Here is a 20,066-nt window from a genome sequence, read left to right on the forward strand (position 1 = left end):
TGCCTAAACACAACCTCACTGAGCTGCTAACACGGCTGCTAACTCTTGTTTTTTGATACATGAATTAAATGGTTAATCAATTACCAAAACTGTCACTATTCATTATCATACATTTCACCAATGGTGGCAAGTTAAAAAATTGACGACATAAAGATTCTGTCATTAAATGAACTCCGTAGTCCTGAAGGCTGTCGATATGGTTTTACATCCAATATCTACATGTAGTCACGTAACCCATAAAATATATCAATATCACATATTTGTATTTAGGTAGGGTTAATGTCACATCTGTTCTCAGTGTATGGAACATCTCATGTGATCCAATCCATCCATAGAGGTATTTATATTGTGACATGGCTAAAGTAAGGACAAGCTTGTTGTATCACTGGATGCAGGTAAGAAGAGTAATCCCCCATGCAAGTACTCTGACAAAGACATATGAGTGGTCCAGTTTGCTGTGTAAGACCAAGCTTACATGCACATAGTGAGTATTCAATACATAATGTGGACGGGGGAGAGGTGTTACTCAATGAAGATGTCTTCAGTGGGACAGGAGTAGCCAATGTTCTCCTTGTAATACTGCTGGAATGCCCTCCTGTGGGACACCAGAGAAGAGAATACAGAGAGAATAAAAGGAAATGACAGAAGAGATGATAGCACACATCTGTTATGTTGTATCACCGAACACTCTCACTGGGTACAGAGGAAGATATAACTACTGGCCTGACTGACATTATAATATATAATATCATTATAGATATGATTGTATCGATAACGAATTTAACTATTTTTGTCATTAAAAGTATTTAGATCCTTCACTTAAAGTTACAACAAGGAACTTTCATTTTGTGATGATTTGGTAGTTCCCTGTGGAAGAAAGTGGTGGTGTTTCTGAGCACCAGATTCCCTTTAGAAAAGCTCTTGTTTAACTGCAGCAGCCTGGTGTCGGACCGTTTGCTCCGCCCAGTCAGCCCAGTATCATGGCAGGTGAAATAGTCACGAACACAGGACTGTCACCTTCGAGACCGGTGTTCGACACCGCGTTGTGGAGTTATGGTTGTGGTTTTGTTGCCTCAACCTAAATTCTGTTTTTAACGTAATTTTGTTCAGAAAAACAAGTCGTTCCAAACCGTCTCCAGCAGTGTGGTGTTGCTGTTTGCTACCAGTAGGAACCAACTGTTGCATAACCAGTAAAAAGTTCCTCACAGTAACTTTAAGTAAAAGAAGCAAAAGTCCAATGTAAAAATATTCCTTTATATACCTGCATTTGACTTTTTAGTAGCAAAATAATACAAAGTAGTACTTATTATGCAGAGTTGTACGTTGTTAAGAATACAGTATACAACACAATAGGTCTTACCCGACAGACTCGGCCAGAGGATGTGATGTGGTCTCTGACATCATCACATGACAGGCAAAGCGCTGTTGGTCAGGGTGTTTGGTGATGATACCAAAATACCTGCAGTGGAATGATCAGCATTACTCCGGAAATGTACAGTTCAAAGGTTGATTTACAAATATTTGTTGAGGCAAATCTGCTGATGCAAGTGTAGGAATCGATAAGATCAAGTGGTCCGACTCACTTGTTGTGTTTTGGATGACAGCCACAGAATGAGATGTTTTTCAACTGGAAGAAGTGGAAGCACTGGTCCCCCTGATAGACGGACACACAGACTGAGACGTAAAAGTTTGAATGTTTTAAGTCCGAAGTGTTCTATCTGGGATATTTATCCAAATTGTCAGAGTAGACATCAATATTACCTTTTTTGAGTAGCAGTTGTAGTTACTGCTGATCGCCACTATAGAGCGCTACACCGAGCTACAGCAAAGTAACTTACTGCCAACGTCATAATCACCTGCAGCAGGTGACTGGATTTAAAAAGGTATTAAGCTGAAGAAGGAAGAAAGGTATGTAGGTATGTAGTGCACGTACCCTATGTGCAGAGTGACACTGGTCTTGGACACTGATCTTCACACCCTTCACACTGACCTCCAGCACACAGGCTGAAGGACGCTGACCTGCTAACCGCCTGTTACACGCCACCTGGAAACATAAATAATCAGTCAATCCGTCAATAAACAGCCTGAGGAGCATTGACTCTCAGCAGCACGGTCTGGTTTCAACAAGTATATTTTAGATGGATGAGTAGTGTTCGGGTCATTATCATGTGACCATGATGTTTATGGTTGAGGCGGCCACACTCAAAGGCAGATTAAAATGCTGGCTCGTAGGGAGAGTTAAGACTGAAATACGCAGGGAGCTGTACACATTTTCAGACACTTTCTCCTGAAAGACATTCAAAGGGTTCACATGAAGCGTCAGAAATATATTTGTGACCTCCGCACAGCTGAACAATAACCGAACCCAAATAAAGTATCCTGAAGCTAGCAGGAGCACTGAGCCCTGTAACAGCACCTCAGCTGTCAGCTCAACAGCCACTGGAAGTTTGGATTGTTCCACTCTTTGCCGAATATAGCAAGAGATGAATTATTTCCCTACTCATTATTCAGAACTCCTACTTGTGTTGCAACAATAAATCAATACAATTATTTGACTCTCTTTTTTCACAAAGAGGGCAAACCTGCTGCACAGTAAACGTACAATGTAAAACATGAGGTGAAAGGAAAGAACATGTCTCTTCACAACGTAAGCCTGAGCTTAAGTGTGCTGTAATGTTCTTGATAAAGATCTGGAGCCAGTGAAGGAAACAGTGATTACAGCTGCAACAGGCACAGCGTTCCACATTTATAACACACTGAATCAGGGTCAATTCACCCAAATCTCACATAGTTTGGGTTTTATTTGTCGTGGCTTTGAGATTTCTACCTACACCCTCTGCAATAGGTTGAGACAGAGATGAAAGTTTTCATTTGGTTCATTGGACAGCCTAGGCCCACCTGTGGCTACACATATAACATCAGGCTGTATAAGGCAGATAGGTGGGTTGGGCAGAGTTCCCTGGTAGCTCTCGGCTAACGCAGTGAGCTTCCATGCTCGTCGTCTTGTCATGTCAGTTTGGTAGTTTTCCGTTGTCCTGTTCAACATATCCTCATACAATGGTTCGTATTGTAAATTCCTCCACTGCGGGACTAATAAAAGATTATCTTATCTTATCTTATGATATCTTACAAAAAGTAATTTTTCGTGCTTTTTCCAAGAATGTCCAGCAACTCATGTAAAATGAAGCTTGTTACTGCTGACAGTCTTTTCAATACAAACTTTGTTAGGTTTAGGCAACATTGTGGTTTGTGTTAAAATAACTAGTACGGAAGTTACATGACTAATAACTCAGCGTTTGGATTAAAATAACTATGTGACAAATGAATCAATATTGTGGCTTCTGGTTACAGGGACAAGAACCGCAGTCTACCATACAAAGGTCTGCTGTTTTACCTGTCTATCCACCCCAACCTCCTCCCCACACAGTGTTTGTCACTCTTTATACATCCCTTTTTGTGATTACATGGAATAAATACGAATTGCTTTCGTGGGATGTATACATTACATTTCTTTTCGTAGGTATAGCTACAAATGGTAAATGAGAACATGTCCTGTCAGGATTTAGCATTTACTTTATAAAACACATTTTTACCAAGCGATACTTACTTGGAAAATGGTTCAGATTTGTGGGGAAAGTTGACCCATTTTCAGGAGCTACGTCTCTGAAGCCCACTCGCTAAATGCTCAACCTGGAAGTTAACTACCATAGTTGATCACTCCAACACTGATGATCAGATTGCTGGTTAGGTTCTGTTGTTCAGTGTCTGTTTGTACCTTCTGCATCGCAGCACAAAGCATGTCGTTGCCTTTGTGGATTGGGACCTGAACTGAACCCAGGAATTGCACCAGGAACTGGTCTATCCAGCCATCTTTCTGGACTGCGAGAACAAAGGAGAAAAAATAAACTATAATTATGAGATGTTGTTGATGGTAGTGCTATTCTATTTTTTCATTAGTTTTTTGCAATGTACCTTGGTTAATATCTTTAGCCAGCCTGACAGCATAGAAAGCGGGGAAGATGCCAGTAGCTCCAGTCCTCATGTTGTAACCCTGACACCACAGGTCCTCAGACTGGTTCAGCATTAACACTGGATCATCTGCTTCTAGGTACAGCTCGTCTGCATGACGGGGGACAAACCTACAAAATGTACAGATTTCAGTCTTATGGGTTTATTTGGAAATGTCACAATTAGTTTGTGTGTGTTCATATGTTTTGACCTGTAGACAGCTCTGTGGCTCTGTTGTCTCTCCACTCCATCCAAAACACAGGAGAACACACCAAATGACCCAGCACCTGAATGATACAGCATTTATGTTATACTCAAAATCGTATCATGATCCTTTCATGAAAAAAACACAAAAGCAAGTGATCCAATTTTGACACTTACTGAGGAAAGGAGAGTTCAAATGGACACCACCATGAAAATGCTTAGAGCTTCTATGAGTTGGAAGTTTTTGACCTTGACTACTCCTGGTAGCAGTATGAAAAAAGATACCGAGGAACGCCACTACTCCCGCCTCGTCAACTTGGAGACCCTCAAAGTCAATAACAAATGTATTTAAAAGCACATTTAAAAACAATCTACGTTTGAAAAGTGCACAGACCAGAACAGGTAGATTTAAAATCACAAGTAAAAAAATACCAACATAACCATCAATGCACACAACTCAGAGGCACAAATAAAAAACAGTGAAAAATCAGCCGCATCAGGAGGAATCAAACGCTAGTGAATAACAGTATGTTTACAGACTGGACTTATATTTATCAGGGTACGTCCCCACTACTAAGTTTCTCATTTTAACACACATCCTTTGGTATGTTTACACCTAGCGTACATTCCACGCCGGCGTTGCCCCTAAATGGAGACATTTAAATACGCGGCTGACGCCATTTTGGCTTAAAAACGTCAGGGTTGTATTTGAGTCGGGACGGGCAGAAACGTAGACCTTTGAAAAGAATGATGCAGACTCCCACGTTCGCTACTTGATTGGGTCTTAGCAGTCATAACACGTCCTTCCCTGATTTGTCCCCTTGCCGGGAAAGAAAAGTAAAATCATCCTTGATTACTGAGCAGCTAGTGGTAATTCAGCATGGATAAGGAATTACAGGTGTTGCTGGCTGTATTGTTTATTATACTAGCAGCTGTTGTGCAGTTATATTTTATAATACTACTACTGCGTACATGTGCAAGAGTCAAGCTTTTATTTGAGCGCTTTGCTAGAAGCGTGTCCCGGGGCGTTATCAGCCTTACGGAGCGGACGTTTGAAGGCACGGTTCCCTACTTTCAGGAGGGCTTATGCTTCATTTTATACAACTATTGTGAAGCTCACAAATAAACTGTAAATGAGCAAAAGGATCTATTCAAACAGTTTTAAAATGAAAATGTACAAGTGTGGTTGTCGCCTCAATGGAAGGGGCAGCTCTAATGCTGTTTCACAGTCTAGGGACTGAGACAGCAGCGGAGCGGTCATCCATGTGCTGAAGTTTGAATTGCGGGAGAGCCAGTAGCCCCAAGTCAGCTGATCTGAGGGACCTCAAAGGAGAATGAGAGCTCAGGTATTGTGTAATACAAGAGAGGGCCAGCGCATAAAGAGGCATTATAGACAAACAGGAGAACCTTCAAATGAATTCTGAACCATACTGGCAGCCAGTAGAGAGAGGCCAGAATATGGGTGATATGGTCCCTCCTCCGGGAACCTGTGAGGAGCCAGGCTGCAACATTCTGGACCAGTTTCAGCCAGGACAGGAACTACTGACTCATTCCAGTATGAAGGGAGTTGCAGTAGTCCCACTGGGCGGATATAAAGGCTTGAGAATGTCATCCAAGCCTTTACATCCCCGGAAGCATGTAGTAGTATTGGAAATACAATAATGATTCCTGAGACGTTTTGTGGAACTTTACTGAATTTCAAGCAGCATTAACATGGCAATGCAGTGGACATTTTCACAGTAGTTACTTCCTACAACGATGCTCATAAGGACTGGTATATTGTTATTTTTGTTTCTCAGTTCTTATGTAAAATATTTAATGGTATTTGGAATATTTCATTTTATAGTATTCTATTCTATTTCTTTAACCATTTTGTTATTGGTTTCTGGGACAAACTAATTCAATTGCAGGTACTGTGCATGATTGTGTATGTGACCAATAAATGTAATTTGATATGATATGATATGAATTTGTGAAAAACAGCGACATACAAATGACGAAAAGCTTGTCGGCTGGAAGCAAAACAAAATGGCAATTCATTGTGATTATCAGGCTTCAGAAAACCTCACTGCCTCCAATCAATGCACTGCCAATGTCTCTAACGTCAGCTTTGTGACAGTAACAACGTGAGCTTCAACACACTCAATCAGCAGAAATATGCATTGATGTGATGAATAAAGTGAAATTCATATATAGTATCAGTGATACTTATAACCCTAATAAACGTAAACCTCTCTCTGAACAATATCAAAGCACAGAAAAGAGAACTCTGATGCAGACAATCTAAAAACCGTAGTCACGTCTTTGTGCGCCTTAACTCACAGGAGCCTGATTATTCATTTCTAAATATATTTTTGCTTCAAACTAAATATTTAGATAATATACAAACCTGTGGTGCTGTAATGACTGCTGTTGTTGGAAAACAGGTTGAGGAACTTCTTACTTCTGGAAGCTCCTGGTCTTCCTCCATTCGACTCGTCTTCCTCTGAAGTTGTGGTTGACGTTACCTTGGACGGCTTGCAGATCTTTGCCACAACTTCCCTCCTCCTTTTCACCTCTTCCTCCCTCTTCCTCTTCAAATCCTCTTCCCTCCTTCTCTTCATCTCATCCTCCTTTCTTCGGTTTTCTTCCTCTTTCCTTCTGTCTTGGAGCCAAAAACAAGGAAAAGTTAAACCACGAGCAGAAATTAGGAACAAAGGAACCATGCAGACAGTGTATTTTTGATTTCAACTTCAGACAATCTTCTGTCCTGAAGCTACACATGCAGTATCATCTAGTGAGGTGCTCCACAAGGCGTAGTATCGGGCCCTCTACTCTAAAGTGAATCACTGCCTTATTGGACAAATAAACAAAAGAAGTGAAAGCACTAGCTGAGCTAACTAGCTTTTTTCACCTAATAGTCTGTCCAAACATACTTGGCCAATAAAGCTTATTCTATTATAATTTACTATACTACAGAATATTCCTTTTAAACAGCGATTTAAAAAAAATCCTTTGCAGTGTGAGTGCACCCAGTCTAGTAATGTTACAGAAATATGATCCTTTAATTAGATCAACAGACTGAAATGAAGATGAGATTACTGTATGAAAGGGGCATGTTTTTCTTGTATTTTTGGTTATTAAAGACAGTATTCTCTGTCAGTCACTAAGTCTGTGCCTCGTTCCAACTTTTGGATTCAGAGCTGAAAATTTCAGCAACTGCTGGGAAAATTGCCATTAAATCCGTTGTGGATATTCACGGTCCCTAGAACACCATTCCAAATGATTTGCATAACCCCACAACCTCAACTCTATTAATCATCGATATTATATAAGGAATAATGTACAGCGAGAAGGTCATTATTTTGAAAAGAAACACGACTTGAATCATCCTGAAGGGCTTCATTTCTAAATGTATTTCATTTATTTAATATTAATGAATTATTTACTGTACATTACATGTATACTTACAAAAGAAATCAATAATTTCAGTCAAAATATTGTTTAAAAGATTGTATTGCTTCCACTAAAATAAATAGTTTACAGCGACCCCTTCTCACCCCCAAAGCGTCAAATAACACACCGGCGTATGACACCGGTGCTTATTTAGCGTTTGAAGGAGACACACCCGCCTGCAGAATTGAAGGAAGAGCAACTGGCACAAGATAGTGCACACAGTGTGGACGGGGAGGTGGATGGGTTGGGAAAAAAAGGGCTTTGGTCCAGGAGCCCGCTGCTCATGTCCTGAGTGAAACTTAAAGTAAAGGTCTTGTCATGTCAATCGTTAGTCACGGGAGTCGGTAATGTCTTTAGTTAAGCGCCATCAGGACGAATTGTAAACCTAGTTTGTAGACAAATGTCTTCAACCTAACAGGCAGATAAAAAAGGGAATTTACTGAGAACATTCATGCTCCCAAAGGGATAGACCTTGACATTTCATCAACTTTAATGAACTGTTTGGGACAGAAGAGAGCTCAGCCATGTTAAAAAAAAAAAAAATCTGTACCTTGCTTCCTTGCTTCCTGTCTCCTCTTCCTTTCCTCCTCATACTCTGGATCTTCCTCCTCATTGGCTGACTGATAGACCGTCTCTGCATCACTGTCATCATTGTGCTCATTGTAACTGTGCAAGCAGTCCTTGAGGCTGACCAGCTCTAATTGAGCATGTTCATCGACTACCAGAGTGTATTTAACAGAGTCATAGTTTAACAGCGCCATAGCTTCACTCTGTGGTACAATCTGAGCAGCCGCACCATCTCCCTGAGTGACAGAGTTGGTGCCATCCACCTCAGTGTTATAGTCACCTTTTCCTCCCCTTGCTTCCACCTCTGACTTGGTACAGTCCATCTCTGTTTTTTCATTATCTGTAAGGCAGGGGGTTGGACCAATCTGGACGTTCAGGCAGGGAGTTGGATCTCCCTCTCCCTCTTCTTCACTGATGTCAGGGTCGATCCGGTGGAATAGAGAAGGATGCAGAGGCCCTGGTGGGGGTCCCTCTGTATCTGAGCTGAGGGACATTCTGTTTGACCCCCCCTCGCTGCTGGACCGGGAGAGGATAGGGGGGTTGTCTTGAGTCCTGTCATGGTTTTGGCCTTAAAACACACAATATGTTAGATATGAAGTGATTAGATGTAAGCTGTAACTTGCGAGCTGCTTGCAAACAAAATGGGAATCAAATATGGACAAAATGATGTATGAACCAGAGATATGATTGGATGGATTAGATGTACCTTACCTTGAAAAATACAGATATTGAAAAGAGCAAACTACTAGTACTTTTTAGCAGCATGAAGCCAGACATTTCACAGCACTAATCTTTATCACTAAGTATACAAGTTACAACACTCACCACCCTGTGCTAAAGATAGGTGCATTACCTTGGTCTTGTGTCTTGTCCTCGGTTCTTGGTGCTACAGGCGTGCGTGGGACCACCATGGATGTCAGATAAACTTCCTGGTTGGACAGTATGTTATTGGGCTTCAATACCTCTACTTTGTTTACCCCTTTAGCACCTACTTTTACTTTCCCATCAGACCCCCGGCTTTTCAGTCCATTTGTTTCTCTTGGCCTCTGATGTCCATTTCTCTCTTTCTCTTTCCCCCTGGACTGCTCACACAGTCTTCCTCCTCTCCTATCTTCCTTCCCCGCTGTCCCTCCATCCTTTCCTCTGATGTCTCCTAAGCTCCTCTCTCTCATTGCTGGGGCTCCTCTTCCTCCTCTCTTTTGACTCCTTGGTGTGCTGGAGGACTGTGTGTGTGTGGCGCCTGAAACCTGTCTTTCCCGCAGTCGAGCTCGCGTGTCTACAGTGGTGGCAGCAGCCTGAGAGTTAGCTTTGCTGTTCACTCCGTTGGCTGTGGGTGGTTTTGGGGCCGGGCGGCGCGTTCTGTGCTGAACTTTGTCCTCCGCTTTTGGTTGGATATCCGGTGGTGCTAGATCCCCTTAAGACAAACACAGAAAAAAACAAAGGTATCAGATTATTTATTAGGCAATCACTTGTACACAAAGGGATTATCAGCATACAGTAGGCAATTGATCCTGGATGAATAAGAATTACAGGAACTGCACATGATTCATTTAAAATATTTCAAGAACATTTTCTCCTTCATTCTCCAGGATAGTTAGTTAGATAGATAGCCTGAAATCCAGCCAAATTCTAGCTTTGACCAAAGAGATTAAAACAGGAGCTTCAACTGCAAAAGCACCATGTCAAATCTTCCACTGTAAATCACCAGTCCTTTTTTTAATAGGAGGTTCATCCTTTTGCTGTGTACAGGTCCACAAGCTTACAGTTTGTTCTACTTATTGAGGGTTCTGACAACCCTTCCAGATCTAGAAGAAAACCGAGCTCTGAAAAAGGATCAGTCGCATCATGAGTTTCCCCTCCTCTCAGTCAGACTATCAGCCCACCTGCTCAGGATACGAGCTCTGCTAAAAGGAGATCAGTCCAAGAAGAGACGCCATAAATCCAGGACCAGCTACATCCACCACTTTCCTCAGGGTGATAAATCAGGTGCATAGCATGCTGGTGATACATGGTGCCGTATTGTCCTGGATGTCCATCCTGGCTCCATTAACGAGAGCTTCTTCTAGTAACCAGTGCAGCGAGCAAGTAGGTTCCAGTCTCTTTCATTTAAAAAAGTTCCACATCTTAAAAGGTGCCTACTGAAAAGGAGGTAATCCACACAGTTTTAAAAGATTAAAATCCATTAAAAGTTCAGTGTATACTCCCAGACCAGCTGCCTTCCTTAAAATACAGTTTGTTACGTCTCTCCACACCACATCTGTTGGACCTGTGAGATAAACTGGAACCTGAAAGTTCCAGACACTGCCCCCCCATTTTCTTTTGGTAAAAACAGTACAGTTTTAGGGACCCAATGCAGTCTATCCCAGAAGAGGTCCACTAAGGCCATGTCCACACATTTCCATTTTAAAATGCATATATTTTGCATCTTAGTGTCCACACTATAGGCTGGAGTTTTAGAGCAACAGAAACGTATAAGTTTGGAAACGCTTCCGAGGACGGAGAAGTTTGAAAACTTCGGGGTTACCTCCTAGTGTGGACGGGCGTAAATGCATATGTTTGGAAACGATGACGTAGACAACACATAAACCTATAGTTGTTCATCTATATTTTGTTTACGGATCAAATTATTCATGGAAACAGAGCTTTAAACGTCAATTCTTTGAAAATATCTAATTCTGCGAGAGTTTATAACTGTATGAAGCAGGGAGATGAAGTTGGAATTCACCTTGACATTGTTACTTTTTTTTGGTTGGTTGTTTTTCAGTGTCATTTAGTGTCCATACCTGTAATATGTGGGGAGGAGGAACAGGAGTCCTTCCAGCTGTCCTTCTTGCCTAAAGAGTTGTTGTTGATGGAGTCCTGGATAGAGTTAGAGAAACAGAGCAGCAATGTAGGAGCAAAAACCAACACATGATTGGGTACACACACACACACACACACACACACACACACACACACACACACACACACACACACACACACACACACACACACACACACACACACAGTTTAGCCTGAGGTGTTAATCCATAACTCTTGTCTGTTTACTGTAGTCTAGCTGAGAGGATTATAGATACAAAAAGTGATATACATGGAGGAGCAGGGATCTTTATACACTAAATTAGACATTACATTATGCTATCTATCTGTCTGTCTGTCTGTCTGTCTCTCTTTTTTTGTCAGAAAGAGGAAGGGGCAGTGACCAGGGTGCTTCGTATCAACGTTGACGTCATGGAACACTGACTCACTTACTGACATCACATCATGCAACTTCTTTCCCTCTTGCACACCCCATTAAGTTACTATGGTTACCGTGTGTGTGTGTGTGTGAGAGAGAGAGAGGGAGACAGAGAGAGATCTCTCTCTGTGTTAAGCACAGCCGTCTTGATGATGACATCCTTTTTCAGACTGATGCTACAGCCAGAGTATGTGGTGATTTCAATGTGCAGACAGAAATCTGATGAAGCCAGTTTTAACATCAACAATCGTCTCATTGCCATTTATCATTTTCTGATGCAAAGAAATACAGTAGCTGTGGCCCTGTAAGAATGCAGTTGAGAGACTTTAAAGGATCAATTTACCCTTTACAACTGACTTGCTTACCCTATGAACCATCATTACCTACTGCACACTGTGCAGCAGCATTCTTCAGGTTGTCAGGTTAAACACCTGCAAGGTACCTGGGTCCAATACCCAGACACCCAACAGGCTGTGCAATGCTCTCATTACTGAGTCCAGAATTACCAAGAAACAGGAGGGGTCATCACAAAATGTAAATAGAGTGCTGCAGGTATTTTCGTAGCCCAACCCTCTAAGCATCACATTGGTTCCCATGACAAAGAGACAGATTTTTCCACTGGATTATTGCAGAAAATAAGCGTTGTGGCAGACACAAGTTTATGATACTTACATGTTGTATTCAGTAAGGAAATCTTCACAAATGAACACCACATTTATGATTTTTGAAGTGTGAATGCAATCGCCAGAAGTAAAAAGCTGCAGTTAGGCTTCAAACAAACTACACCACAGTGGCGGTCCCTCATAGAGTAGTTTGCATTGTGTTGTCTCATTTAGCCATTTGCTAGCAACAGCGTAATTTAAGACACTTAAAAGCTTTGAAATTAACAAGAGGGTTATTTACTGATGTATCTTATATCATAGAACAAACCGTTCAAATAGCTTAAGCTTGTCATAACCAAAGACTGTATCTCAGGCATCTAACCGAAAAACAATGAGAAGGAACCCATTGACTTTGAGATGAGGGAACCAGAAGTGCAACATTTCTAACTAATTTCCAGTTCATTCCTGCAGCAATATTACCTAACCACAATCATAGCAATTGTCAGCATGCTAGCTTACACCAGTCAGGATCAGTAAATGAAAAACAGTAAAAGCCTCTTTATGTTCTGTAACTGGGCATGTCTTAGCTCCTCTCTCCCAGCCCTGCCCAAGTTGATACTTTTTTCACATTCTAGAGGACCTTTTTAAAATGGTCAGGCTAGAGGCAATTCAGCCAAAACTTTGGGGTTTGGATACAATTTAAGTAGAGCAAGAAGGCTAACTTCCCCTACCGAGTTCTTTGTAACTGTGAGACTCATTAACCCATCCTCCACACTCCACCATAAAAAATAGTTTTGCCTTTTTTTTTTCTTCTGTAGCAAAATGGGACAACTGCAATCTATTGTGCCACCCTGTGTTGTTCAATAACAATAAGGGTCAATCAGCGGTAACATGTGCAGCAACTTCACTGCTGCAAGATGAATTAAAAGACGTCAATGGGGGGGAAATCCAATATGGAAATAAGTCAAATGCAAGACAGCCATGGACAAATCAGCCTTAAAACAATGTTGTAATGTTAGCCAACTGCCATGTCTTGTCTTGTCTCTTTAGGTTATGTTTACTTTTATTTTAACATTCCATTACTTCCTGTTTTATTTTTCGTTACTCACCTCTCCTTAAAGATATTTCACTTCCTGTCCTTATGTGTTTTCCCGCCTGTGTGATTGTCTACCCCCCCTGATCAGATTCACCCTCATCCTCACCCCCCTGCGTATTTAGTCTGTGTTTCCTTGTCTCTGTGCCAGTTCGTCTTTGTCCATAGAGTCAAGCGTTCCAGCAATCTTCCTAGTGTTCCTGGTTTTTCTGATCTCTGGCTAATATTCTAAACTTAGTTAACATTTTTTTCCTCACCCTTGCCTGCTTTGTTTGCCTGATTACCTGACCTCCTGTGTACCAAACCTGCTTGTTAAGTAAAGATTGTTTTTACTGCACCTAGTCCTGTTCTATGGGTTGTGCTTTTGGTTCCTGTTTTTTCAGGGTTAACCCCCTCTGTTTTACCAGTACCAGCTGGTCACAAAATGGACTCAGAGTGCGTTGCAATTTAGGCTCAAGGAAGCAGAATTCACCACCATGATTTGCCTGGAGGTTAGAGAGTTGTCGGAGCGACAGGAGAACTTCCAAGTTGCCATCGGCACCCAGGTTAGCTGTCTGGTGAACCAGCTGCCGCTCCAGTTTCCAGCCCTGCTTTTGCGACAAGCAGCGGTGCTACTTCTGCTCCAACCTCAGTTCCAGCACCAGCATAGGTGTCCACTGTTTTCTCCCCAGGCTCAGCTCCTCATCTCTCCAGACTGGAACGGTTCTCCAGAGACTCTGGGAGCTGCCGATCGTTTATGGTCCAGTGTGCGCTCCACTTTGAGATTCAGGCTTCTTCCTTCCCCAACAATCGTGCCAAGGTAACCTACATTATCAATCACCTCTCTGGCAGAGCCTTGGCCTGGGCCACAGCAGAGTGGGCCAGAGACTCTCCTGTGTGTCATTCACTTCCCTTTTTCATTGAGACTTTTAATAAGATCTTCGACCACATAACTCCCAGCCAGGAGGCAGCCGTAGCCCTCATTGTGACAGGGCTGATAGCATTTAGCGGATTATGCCATTGCACACCCTGGCTGCTGACAGTGGCTGGAACAACTCTTCCTTGGTTCCTTCTTCCTTAACTCTACCCTCAGCGCCTCCTAATGCACCGGAGGAAGCCGCGCAGCTATGTAGAGCCAGACGTACTCCAGAGGAGCAACAGTGATGCCGACGGTAGGTAAATCTACTTACTTACTTACTACTTTTTCTTTGTGAAGAAGAAGGATAAGTTGCTCCGCCCTTGCATCGACTTCCGAGGCCTTAATGACATCACGGTCAAAAACGGATTTCTCCTCCCTCTTGTTTCATCTGCCTTTGAGTTGCTGCAAGATGCTATAATCTTTACCAAGTTAGATTGAAGGAATGCTTATCAGTTGGTGCGGATAAGGGAGGGGTACAAGTGGAAGACTGCCTTTAACACCCCTAGTGGACACTACCAAATTCCAGTGGTGGGCTGTCAGGGCCAGCTAATCCTTCTCTGTTGGACTAAACAGAATCACAAAGTTATAGCTATTTTATAATTTAATAATTTTTCACAAATACACTACATGTATTATCATTTATTTTCCCATTAGCTTATTGTCTCATTGCACAGCTCCTGTCTTCCTCTGTTGCTCTGTTTCCAGCACAGCTTGTTTTAAGGAGAGCTTTTATCCAATCAGACTCAGCCTCTATGTCTCTATGTAAGGAGAGAGGCCTGATGCCCGCTAGAGAGCCTTTGCAGTTTAAGTAAATGGGGACGATTGTTGATTTTCATAGTCTTCAACCAATCAGATCTTTGACAGCACAGAAGGCCCAGGTATAAAATGCACGGCCTGCCACTGCCAAAAACTGTTCGTGATATTTGGTCTCACAAACGCTCCAGCTGTGTTTCAGCTTCTGGTTAAAGATGTTCTCCTTGACATGCTGAATAAATCTGTCTTTGTTTACCTGGATGACATTCTAACCTTTACTGGGATTAAGAGACCCACGTTCAGCATGTTCATCAGGTCCTGCAGAGCTTCCTGGAAAATAAACTCTTTGTTAAGTCTGAGAAGTGTGATTTCCACACTACCTCAGTCGCATTCCTTGGTTTCATCATATCCCCGAAATGTGTCCAGATGGACTCCTCTAAGGTCAATGCTGTATGGGCTTATTGGCCCATGGCAACTAATCGTAAGTTAGTTCAACGTTTCCTAGGTTTTGCTAATTTTTACAGCCGTTTTATCAGGAACTTTAGCTCTGTTGCTGCCCCTCTGCATGCTTTCACCTCACCTAATGTCAAGTTCCAGTGGTCTCCCCAGGCAGATCAGGCATTTTGTAGGGTGAGGGAGTTTCACCTCTGCACCCATCCTCACTCTCCCGAACACTAGTTCATTGAGGTGGGCTTTTCTTTAACTGTTTCCATTTCTTCCTGTCTCACCGTCCTGGCTCTGAGAACCATAGGCCTGATGCTCTGTTCTTCCTGTTTGATCTCAAGTCTGTCCCCAGTTCTCCTACCAGTATTCTGCCCTCTTCCTGTGTGGTGGGGGAAGTCCCATGGAGCATTGAGAAGAGGGTCCGGCAAGCTCTAGGTAACACTCAGGTGCCAGAAAACCTGCTCACACCTCTTGCCTCTCCTGTTATCCAGGGGTAGGGAGGACTGGGTTCGTCATAAAATAATGCTTCTGATGGCCATCTATGGAAAAGGTGGTTGTGGAATATGTGGCTGCTTGCCCGGTGTGTGTCCGAAACAAGGTCTCCTGATGCCAACCTCCTGGTCTTTTACATCCCCTTCCTGTGGCTCACAGCCACTGGTCTGACATCTCCTTAGCCTTCGTCACTGGATTTCCACCCTCTGATGGTAACACCCCCATCGTCATGGTGGTGGACAGATTCTAAAAGAAGGTTCATTTATCAAGGGTGAAGAGAGGAGCAGAGCTGTCAACTGATCACCACCTGGTGGTGAGTTGGATCAGATGGCGGGGGAACTGGTTGGAAAGACCCGGCAAGCCCAAACGTATAGTGAGGGTGAACTGGGAACGTCTGGCGGAGGACCCTGTCCTGGAGGTCTTTAACTCCCACCTCCAGAAGAACTTCTCACACATCCCGAGGGAGGTTGGGGACCTGGAATCCGAATGGACCATGTTCAAAGCCTCTATTGTGGATGCGGCCGCTAGGAGCTGTGGCCGGAAGGTCATCGGTGCCTGTCGTGGCGGCAACCCGAGAACCCGGTGGTGGACACCGGAGGTGAGGGAAGCCATCAAGCTGAAGAAGGAGGCCTTCAGGGCCTGGCTGGCCCAGGGGTCTCCTGAAGCAGCTGAGAGGTACCGGCAGGCCAGAAGGACTGCAGCTGCGGTGGTCGCGGGTGCTAAAACTTGGGCATGGGAGGAGTTCGGGGAGGCCATGGAGAAGGACTTTCGGTTGGCCTCAAGGAGGTTCTGGCAAACCATCCGACGGCTCAGGAAGGGAAAGCAGGGCCTACCCCAGACTGTTCTCAGCGGGGGACTGCTGACCCGGACGGGGGACATCGTCGGGCGGTGGAAAGAGCACTTTGAGGAACTCCTAAACCCGACCAACATGTCCTCTGCAGAGGAGGCAGCGCCTGAAGACCTGGGGGGGGCTCACCCATATCCCTGGCAGAGGTCTCTATGGTAGTCAAAAAGCTCCTTGGTGGCAAGGCGCCGGGGGTGGATGAGATCTGCCCTGAGATGCTGAAGGCGCTGGACACTGTTGGGCTGTCTTGGCTGACACGACTCAGTGTCGCATGGGGGTCGGGATCCGTGCCCATGGACTGGCAGACCGGGGTGGTGGTTCCCATTTTCAAAAAGGGGGACCGGAGAGTGTGCTCGAATTATCGGGGTATCACACTACTCAGCCTCCCGGGGAAAGCTTATGCCAGGGTGCTGGAAAGGAGGCTCCGACCGTTTGTCGAACCTCGGATTCAAGAGGAGCAGTGCGGATTCCGTCCCGGCTGTGGAACAGTGGACCAGCTCTTTACCCTCGCAAGACTACTGGAGGGGTTCTGGGAGTTTGCCCAACCAGTCTACATGTGCTTTGTGGACTTGGAGAAGGCTTTTGACCGGGTCCCTCGGGGGTTCTTGTGGGGGGTGCTGCGGGAGTATGGGGTGCCGGGCCCGTTACAACGGGCTATCCGGTCTCTGTACGACTGCAGTAGGAGCTGTGTCCGCATTCTCGGCAATAAGTCAGACACGTTCCCGGCGGGTGTTGGCCTCCACCAGGGCTGCCCTTTGTCACCGGTCCTGTTCGTGACTTTCATGGACAGGATATCTAGGTGCAGCCGGGGGGTGGAGAACGTCAGGTTCTGGGGTCTCGGGATCGCCTCTCTGCTGTTTGCAGATGATGTGGTCCTGTTGGCCTCCTCGGATCGTGACCTCCAGCATTCATTGGGGTGGTTTGCAGCTGAGTGTGAAGCGGCGGGGATGAGAGTTAGCACCTCCAAATCTGAGGCCATGGTGCTCTGCCGGAAACTGGTGGATTGCTCCCTCCAGGTGGGGACGGAGTGCCTACCTTAAGTGAAGGAGTTTAAGTATCTCGGGGTCTTGTTCACGAGTGAGGGTAAGATGGAGCGGGAGATCGACAGGCGGATCGGTGCGGCTGCAGCAGTAAAGCAGGCGCTGCACCGGACCATCTTGGTGAAGAGAGAGCTGAGCCGGAAGGCAAAGCTCTCAATTTACCTATGGTCACGAATTCTGGGTCGTGACCGAAAGGACAAGGTCGCGGGTACAAGCGGCCGAAATGAGTTTCCTCCGTAGGGTAGCCGGGCTCAGCCTTAGAGATAGGGTAAGGAGCTCGGACATCAGGAGGGAACTTGGAGTCGAGCCGCTACTCTTTCGCGTCGAAAGGATGTTGTTTAGTGTGATTGCTTATTTAATTGTTTATAGGATTTTTCGACTATTTGGCAGCCTTTAATGGACAACATTTTCCACAAGAATAACACCTTTGTATTTTAATGTCACCAATGCAGAAGAGACCAGCCAAGTACCCACAGCTAGTTCCGACACAGCTGTAAAATTATCAGGAAAGATAGAGCCAAAGTGTGCAGATGTGTTATAGTTAAAACGTTTAAAATTAAAATGCAAATGGGGCAACTGTTGCGTCAGTGGTAGAGTAGGGTTGTCCTTCAATCTGAGGAATGGCGGTTTGATGCCCGGCTCCGCTTGTCCATATCGATGTGTCCTTGGGCAAGACACTTAACCCCAAATTAGCTGGTTGTGCCTGCAGTGTATGAATGGGTATGAATGATTAGTTAGAGTCAATGGGCATTAGGTACCTTGCATCGTAACCCCTGCCATCAGTGTATGAATAAGTGTGAATGGGTGAATTATGACATGTAGGGTAAAAGCGCTTTGCATGGTCAGAAGACTGAAGCGCTATACAAGTACAAGTCCATTTTCCATTTACCAAATGAATCGAATAACCCAAAACCCTAACTTTTTTTAAATCACTTAGGTTCAAATTTAAAAAGTGGGTGCAGTTGTGGATCATAGACAGCAGCTAATCCAGACGTTACCTCAGAATTGTGGCTCTTGATAAAGGCAATAGTTAGCCAATGTGTGTGAAATCAATCTCAAACCCCCAAGAAAAAACAAAACAAGCTAACAAAATTTGAGCCTGTCTGCTGACAGAAATGTGTAAGCTGTGGAGCAAACCTTTCAAAACAATATATTTTTTTCAGAGTAATTAATATAAACTAACGTAGCCTTAAAGCTTCAACAAGCTACCATAGGAGTGAAGTGCTGGTCATCAGTAGCATAGTGCTATGTTGACATGCTATGCTATATTTCATTTCATTTAATGTTCCAATGGAAATAAGGAACCTCCTTTATATATTGAGTGATTTTGATGTTGATGTTAAAAGCAAACCCAGGATAGGTTGAAACGACTGCTCTGATCTGTACTGACAAAGCAAACAGGATGCACCTAAATTAAAGGGCAGCATACTACTGCTGAGAGAGTGCTCGTCACTATGCTGGCTCCCTCCAGAGACCACTCATTACTGCACACTGCCTGAGGAGCCAGGGCTTTATCTACTTCACTATCATAGTCCAGACTTGTTTTTATAGCAATATTCTGTTTTTGACTTGGCTTTGTATTATCCTCTTCTTCTGTTCTCTTACTAGAAGATACTGTTACAGCTGCCCCATCTTAGATATATTTGTTGTATACAGTATTTCACAAGATGGCAGAACAGATTGGATTATCTTGTTTTAACGGCGAAATAAGGGTTAGTCCTCACAACTATGTTCTGTCAAAGTGTCCTTGAGCAAGTCACTGATACATGGTATAGATTGACCAATGAATATTAATATTCAATGTATTTTATGGGTATTTGCTGAGAATATTGCCACCAAAACACAAAACAGGAACCTAATTAATGAAGCATACGGCTACAGCTGAACCATTTTAAGAACCGACCCACTGCCAGCATACACACAAACACACACACATACATACACACACACACACACACACACACACACACACACACACACACACACACACACACACACACACACACACACACACACACACACACACACACACACACACATTCACACATACACACACAAAAGCATACACAAACTGTCTCATTCTGAAGACAGGATCCTCCCAGGAAATGCACACACACATACACACACATACACACACACACACACATACACACACACACACACACAGTAACCCATTTATTGCCTCATTCTATAAACAAGATAACCCATGATCATACACACACTCATTCACACTGTAACCAATCTGTCCAGCTCATGTAAAAAACAGGGGATCCTCCCAGCCTCCCTACCTGGGTGCCAGCTTGTGGTAGCTGTGGGAACAGAGCCAGGGTGGTTGGTCTCTTGGGTCGATATTTGTCCATGACAGCGCAGATTGATCCCCCTCTGACAGGCGACAGCTTCCTACCTCCCTCCTCCTCTTCCTCCTCCTCCTCCTCTTCCTCCTCCTCT

General features: G+C 44.0%; 1 protein-coding gene across 1 annotated transcript; it reads right to left on the bottom strand.

The window, feature by feature from the left end:
- Positions 1-401: 401 nt before the first annotated feature.
- LOC306698144 (C-Jun-amino-terminal kinase-interacting protein 1-like) lies at positions 402-20,036 on the bottom strand. The gene is made up of 12 exons (XM_079162329.1): positions 19,907-20,036; positions 10,998-11,073; positions 9,068-9,628; positions 8,198-8,782; positions 6,602-6,856; positions 4,220-4,295; positions 3,973-4,139; positions 3,776-3,879; positions 1,934-2,044; positions 1,584-1,654; positions 1,361-1,459; positions 402-595 (listed from the first exon to the last, which is right to left on the bottom strand). Exons 1-12 carry the CDS (start codon positions 19,976-19,978, stop codon positions 523-525), a joined length of 2,250 nt encoding a protein of 749 aa, XP_079018455.1. The 5' UTR covers positions 19,979-20,036; the 3' UTR covers positions 402-522.
- Positions 20,037-20,066: the final 30 nt, after the last annotated feature.

This window comes from Pholis gunnellus (assembly GCF_910591455.1).
Source record: "Pholis gunnellus genome assembly, chromosome: 7".
In the NCBI taxonomy this organism is placed as follows: Eukaryota; Metazoa; Chordata; class Actinopteri; order Perciformes; family Pholidae; genus Pholis; species Pholis gunnellus.